Consider the following 7030-nt stretch of genomic DNA (forward strand, 5'->3'; position numbering starts at 1 on the left):
ATCATCCCTGACCACTTGTCCTGCTAGCTAGGGATGATGGGAGTTGTAGCCCAAAAACAGCTGGAGATCCAAGTTTGGGAAGCTCTGATCTAGACCTTTTTTTGGGTGGGGTGGGGTGGGGTGGGGTGGGGTGGAAGAATGACCAGAATAGCAAAAATAAGGGGATGGCAGAGGTATACAAAACTATAGAACACTATAAGGCAGGGTGGTGAATGATGTCTCATTGAATTAAATGAGATTTACTCTCACATAACTGGGTACAGGATTGCATCATCACCATCATCATTTATTATACCCCAACCATCTGACTGGGTTTCCCCAGCCACGCTGGGCAGCTCTCAACAGAATAATAATAATAAAGCGATAAAATATCTAACATTAAAAACTTCTCTAAACAGGGCTGCCGTCAGATCTCTTCTAAAAGTCAGATAGTTCTTTATTTCCTTGACATCTGATGGGAGGGCATTTCACAGGGTGGGTCCCACTACCATGAAGGCCCTCTGCCTGGTTCCTTGTAACCTCACTTCTCGCAGTGAGGGAACCGCCAGAAGGTCCACGGAGCTGGACCTCATCAGTGTTCGGGCAGAACAATGGGGGTGGAGCAGCCACTAAATTCCCCTGTACAAATTTATATACAGTGGTGCCTCGCAAGACGAAATTAATCCATTCTGTGAGGCTCTTCGTATAGCGGTTTTTTCATCTTGCGAAGCAAGCCCATTGACAGTTTAGCGGATTAGCACTATTAGCGGTTTAGCGGATCAGCTGATAAGCGGCTTAACGGCTTAGGAAAAGGGGGGGAAGGGGGGGACCGCAGGAACTCGCAAGACATTTTCGTCTTGCGAAGCAAGCCCATAGGGAAATTCGTTTTGTGAAGCGCCTCCAAAACGGAAAACCCTTTCGTCTAGCGGGTTTTCCGTCTTGCGAGGCGTTCGTCTTGCGGGGCACCACTGTATGCCCAAATTGTCAGAAACAATTAAAAAACAACAACACTTTAAGCCAGGGCTGAAAATCTTTGATCAAAGTAGTGATAAGCAAAGTAGTGATAAGCAAAATTATTAAATAGCGCTTCAAGATTTAAAAAAAATTTACCTATGTTTGATGGTAGTTAAGCTTCCTTTCCAGTTTTCTCCTGGAATACTACAAAAAATTGCACAAAAATTAGAATATGATATAAATTTAATCACAGTCCAAAAGATGCACCTCTTGTGACTAGTTCCAAACTAAGGCAACAATTCTATGCGTACTTACTTGTCAGTAAAGTATTTTGAACATTTGGGACTTTTAAAGAACATGGTCTTTATTAAGAGCCATCTGCCTCAAGGGAAGGCAGAAGCAAGCAAGGCCAGGCCAGGGAGCCTCTTCCACCACCTCCCTGTCAGCTAGAGACAATTGTCACTCTACATTGTAGAGCATTTATTTATTTTACTATTTTAAAATTGTAAACTACGTTGGGTGCTTTGGCAGAAGGGTGGTGTGCAAATGCAATAAATAAGCAAGTAATAAATGCAATAAATAAGCAAGGAAGCACATGATTATATATATATATATATATATATATATGCAGGTTTTGGTGTCCTCGGGTGTCTTCCCGTGTAAAAGTTGGGGTGTCTAGGCGACGTTTCGACGAGGTCTCACTCGTCATCTTCAGGCTGGTGCTTTCGGCTTCTTGTTACTGGAACAGAGCAGGATCTCAGTGTTTGAGTTCCTATAAATACTGTAGAGGGGGTGTGGTGTATAGCCTCCAATGTTCTGGGCAGAGAGGAAGTTCCCAGGCTAGTGTGCCTTTTCTTCTTTTGTTCCTTAATTACTTGAGAGATATCTTGAGTGATTTCTTGAGTGATATCCTGAGTACCACTTAGGTGGGTCATTAGGTGTGGATTAGTTGTTAAAGTCTTTGTGTCTTGACCTCTTGAACTTTGTGAAGAGTTTTCCTGAGAAGATGGCTGTACTGTACTTAGTTGTGCTCTGGCTTGGCTTCGTGTATAGGGGCGAGCTGTGGTTTTGTGGCTTGTGTCAGCCAGATCTGTGTAGGGATTGCAGGGGGGTGCAGCATCTGGAGGTGCCACCATGGATTGGCTACTGGATGGTGTCTGTAATTCATCTGTGGAGAGGGTCTGGGTTTGGGTCTGGTGTGGTTGATTGGTGTTGGCGTTCTGTGTGCCTCTGGATCTGGTGTCAGTTTTTGTGGGGAGGGCTAATTTCCAGATGTCTGGCAAGCGGGATGTGTCGTCACGCTTGTTCATGTTGTGAGGGTGTTTCTCTATCTCGATGGCTTCCATGATTATTCTCTTGTGGTGATGTTCCGTGTTAAAGAGCAATTTGGAATCTGCAAAATTAATTTCGTGTCCTGTTTCTTTCATGTGTTGGAAAAGAGAGGAAGTTTTTTCTTCTTTTTTGACGGCATTCTTGTGTTCTGCGATACGTGCATTTATTCGTCTGTTTGTTTGTCCAATGTACGTGGCTGGGCAGACTTTGCAGGGTATTTCATAGATCCCTTGGTTTTCCAACTGGATTTTATCCTTGGGGTTTCTGAGGATATTGGCTATTTTTTGGTTGGTGCACCTCCAGATGCTGCACCCCCCTGCAATCCCTACACAGATCTGGCTGACACAAGCCACAAAACCACAGCTCGCCCCTATACACGAAGCCAAGCCAGAGCACAACTAAGTACAGTACAGCCATCTTCTCAGGAAAACTCTTCACAAAGTTCAAGAGGTCAAGACACAAAGACTTTAACAACTAATCCACACCTAATGACCCACCTAAGTGGTACTCAGGATATCACTCAAGAAATCACTCAAGATATCTCTCAAGTAATTAAGGAACAAAAGAAGAAAAGGCACACTAGCCTGGGAACTTCCTCTCTGCCCAGAACATTGGAGGCTATACACCACACCCCCTCTACAGTATTTATAGGAACTCAAACACTGAGATCCTGCTCTGTTCCAGTAACAAGAAGCCGAAAGCACCAGCCTGAAGATGACGAGTGAGACCTCGTCGAAACGTCGCCTAGACACCCCAACTTTTACACGGGAAGACACCCGAGGACACCAAAACCTGCATTCCTGTACCCGTGAAAATCTACGAAAGCAAATATATATATATATATATATATATATGATCAAATGCATTAACTGCAATTTGATCTACGTTTATTCATGCATAAAACCCATCAATTCTGCAAATTCTGAGCAAATATACCTAGGAGTATGCCAGACTTAACTAAAGGTAAAGGTTACATGTCCACAAAAGCTTGAAAATATCATTTAACATCTACCTATTCAGTACATACGTATTCTGAAGGCAGGACTTTTGCAAAAGGTTGTAGATGTTATTTAACCTGTGCAAGGGTGTCAATAGGCTGCAACAAAAAATATTTTAAAATGATCTTAAGTGGCTGTGTCCAATGGCATTCTTTAATACGCACAAGGGAGTGCGGGTACAGATCCAAAGGAACCAGAAAGTGGATCCAAGGGATGTGAAATTTGGTAGGTTGTTGAAATACCTCCTTGTATTGTTGAGAAAAATAAGGAGGAAGTGATTAACACAGCGGGTCAGCTTATGTTGTACAGGCATGCGCCCATGCGCACACACAAAGGGAGTTAGAAAGTAGAACACCCTTTTCATTAGTGAGCGTTTTGCTCACCTCCACAGGGAACCTTGCCTTGCAAAAAAAATACGATTAGCCACATCTCTAAGTTCGCTGTAACTAATACCAGACACACAGACACAAAATTAGGAGACCTACCTAAGTATCAGTTACAGATAGGTAGCCGTGTTGGTCTGTCATGGTCAAAACAAAATAAAAAAATTCCTTCCAGTAGCACCTTAAAGACCAACTGAGTTAGTTCTAGGTATGAGCTTTCGTGTGCATGCACACGAAAGCTCATACCTAGAACTAACTCAGTTGGTCTTTAAGGTGCTACTGGAAGGAATTTTTTTATTTTGTTTCTACCTAAGTATGTGACACATGGCATGCATTTACAACCAACAATAAACAAAACCAAAGATTAACAGTTGCTTAGAGTGATCAGATTCTGAAGCTTGTATGATTTGAAATGGTCTTCAGGCAAGTCTGGCTGAATCAGATCAGCCAGTTACCTGCAGCAGGACAAACTTACCTTTCAAACCACTGCTTTATGCTCTGCATTAAAGCTTCCCCAGGATATACTTGATTATCTCTTAAGTAGGAGAGGATGTGCATGAGTTCAGTTTTCAAAATGTCATCCTTCACACTTCTGCCAGTGTCAAAGAAAATCTGTAAGGTATCCAGGTTTGGCACCAGGTCCTTAGCTAGCATCTCATGAAACAGTTCGCATGCAAGATTTATTTCCCGGTTAAGAAGGGCCCCCCTGATGCAGTCTCCATAGTTAGACTTTGAAGGGGTCATTACTTTTTTTAACTCCTCCAGAAGCGACAAGGCCTCCCTCCAGCGTGGTGTACCACTCAGACCTCTGATGAGAAGACCATAACCCGATGTTTCTAAAGTCTTAAATCTGGCTTTCAGAATGTCATGGACATCGTAAATCTCCTCCGTGCTCCCCTGAGAGACACACAGGCACAAGTACTTCAGCAAAATACTGTATTGAATATCTCCCTCTCGTTTAGCCACTGCAGCCAACAAGGATTTGGCCACGTCGATGGGGCTGTTGCAAGCTATCATTTGCTCAAACATAAGCACTTCAAACTTTCTCAGTCCCTCAAATTGTCCCTTCAGTTCTTCCCATTCACCAGCACTCAAAGGTTTTTCTGGAGGATGAAGTGTTATCCGCCTCGAAGGGATGGAGCGCTCTGAATCTTCAATGGCTTCACGGGGCCCTGATCTCCTCTTCGATGCTCCAGCAGCAAACAGGTTGAAAGGGCGTGGAGAAGAATAGTCTTTCCCCACTCTGGTCTCCCTTATACCTTCACCTTTACCTTTAAAACTCAATGTGGTAGTTTCTGGACGAATTCTTTTGGGATCCACTGGTTTTGCACACTGATATGATGAGGTGAAAATGAAGCACCCCAAGACAATGGGCATCTGCTGATGCTTTGGCATGGGATAAAACATGTGACTTTTCTTCAGTGACTTCAGTAGCCTCAAGCTGCTTGTTTGGTGAAAAAATACCATGATGCAAAAAAATAACAATGACACCAATGGAGAGAGGATAAAGTCCTGAAGGAACAGCCCAGTTATGTAGTTTGTGGAGTAGAGGTGTATTAAAACCCTTATCAAAACTGAGAAACGTGGGATGGGATGGGATAGGATAGGAGTGAGTAGTCAATTTAGGTGTTTCAGTAAACTGAATCAGCCTTCATGTAGTCTTCAGAAAGAGATGCTGTAAGCTCATTTCAAAGTGAGAGCATCCCTTTCCCCAAATGTAAAAAAGAAAAAGAATAATAGCTTGATATCAGCCCATCTTTGATGTTCTTTCAGTTGCTATATCTACACACTGAAGTAATAAGCACAATGTGAGATTTTCATTCAAATCCTGTCAAGAAACATAAAAGCAAATAATAAGAACAAAAAAATCAATACCCCCCTCCAAAATGATACAATATACACAATTGCAACTTCTGGCCAAAATTGCTCCTATCTACTAGTGTTTCTTTTTCTCAATCCCTAAATAGAAAACTCATTTTCTTCTACTTTCTGCAGCTTCCAACCATCCTCTACAAAGGTCTTTAACTGGCATGGAAAATTAGAAGAATTGTGTAACTGGCATGAAGGAATTGCCTATCTTTACCTTAAAGGCAACCATCAGGGTTAACACAAAAGTTATGTTTCCAACACAGTCCTACTTTCAAGTGGTTTGGCATTATTTTTCACCCTTAAGATACTGTGGCTAAGTTGCAGACACCACACCTCAGGCTTGTGTACCCCTGCTCTCCCCTCTCTTCACACATGACCATGATCATAAACACCCACTTCTGTTTTCAACCACACTTTGTTATTTTGTCTGAACAGGGTAATGTTTTACCATGGTTCATTCAAACAAATCAGGATCATAAACCATGGTTTGATTTGGGTATAAGTGAACAAACCATAGTTTAAACTACTACAATTTGCTCCAGTTTGAACAAAACAACAAACTGCTATTCAAAACCAAACCAGAGGCTCCTGATCGCCTTTTGGTTATGCTGCAGAAGGAAATGAGAGGGCTAGTTGCTCACATAACACTAAATCATCTTTATGTCTGAATGTAGTGTGTCTGCTGTCATGCTTGACCCCAAGCCACCAAGGTCCACAAGCTTAATTTCCTGCTATGGAGTTTTACTGTTACACAAAGCCATGATGAAAGAACACAGGTGACAACATTTCTGGATTCACCAGAAGGTGAAAAGCCTTGAGATGTACTACTACTTATACTGACCACTGTTGTAAGAAAAAAGCAGAAACACACGGCCGATCCAATACTGTATCTATTTTCTCCTATAATTACAGAAGTTTCATGAATAGCAGCAACTGCAATCTCCATCCTCTGTTCCTCACAAGAAAAAGCTGGATGCTTCTGTTTTGATTTGTCTCTAAAAAGATGGGGAACTAATGCACCTTGGGAGGGGGAAATCCGTGATATGAATACAGTATTAAATCACAGGGCTTAGCCCTACTTTTGCCTTCCCCTTCAATACTTGTGGCAAGACAGAACTGAAATAAAATGCTCAGTGTAAACAGCCGAACACATTATTACCGCAAGCCACGACAACTCCCAAGCTGCATACAGTGAAAGCTCTAGTCTAGGCACCCGAGAGAACTAAGCACATGGCACGCTGGGAATTGTAGTCTATGTGAGCCGCAAACCCTCTGCCTCCCGCAGCCGCTTCTTCAAGACACTACCGGCCTTTTCCATCCAACCGACCTAGTTACGTGATCAACGCGGCCCTTCTTCAGCGCACGGAAGGCATTAACTTAGCATGGCAGAACTATCTCTGGTCAAGAAAACGCCATGCAGCGGCAAGCGCAGCGGTAGCTCCCTCAAGCTTTTTTACCTCAGAGCCTTCAGCCAATTGGAGTGCTGCATTGAAGTCGGCTGACGAGCACGCGGGT

The 7030-nt window shown here is 42.9% G+C and overlaps 1 protein-coding gene across 1 annotated transcript in view; it reads right to left on the minus strand.

Annotated features, from left to right (window-relative positions):
- The window catches only part of PRORP (protein only RNase P catalytic subunit), a 50447-nt gene extending 43456 nt beyond the window's left edge, over window positions 1–6991 (minus strand). Inside the window, exons 1-3 of the mRNA XM_081861733.1 lie at window positions 6843–6991; window positions 4122–5474; window positions 1090–1137 (exon numbers count right to left, since the gene is read on the minus strand). Of these exons, the coding sequence (XP_081717859.1) occupies window positions 1090–1137; window positions 4122–5113 (1040 nt within the window). The 5' untranslated portion in view covers window positions 5114–5474; window positions 6843–6991. The remainder of the gene's footprint in view (window positions 1–1089; window positions 1138–4121; window positions 5475–6842) is intronic.
- Between the last annotated feature and the right edge of the window lie 39 nt (window positions 6992–7030).

This window comes from Podarcis erhardii, assembly GCF_964252035.2.
Source record: "Podarcis erhardii genome assembly, chromosome: 1".
In the NCBI taxonomy this organism is placed as follows: domain Eukaryota; kingdom Metazoa; phylum Chordata; class Lepidosauria; order Squamata; family Lacertidae; genus Podarcis; species Podarcis erhardii.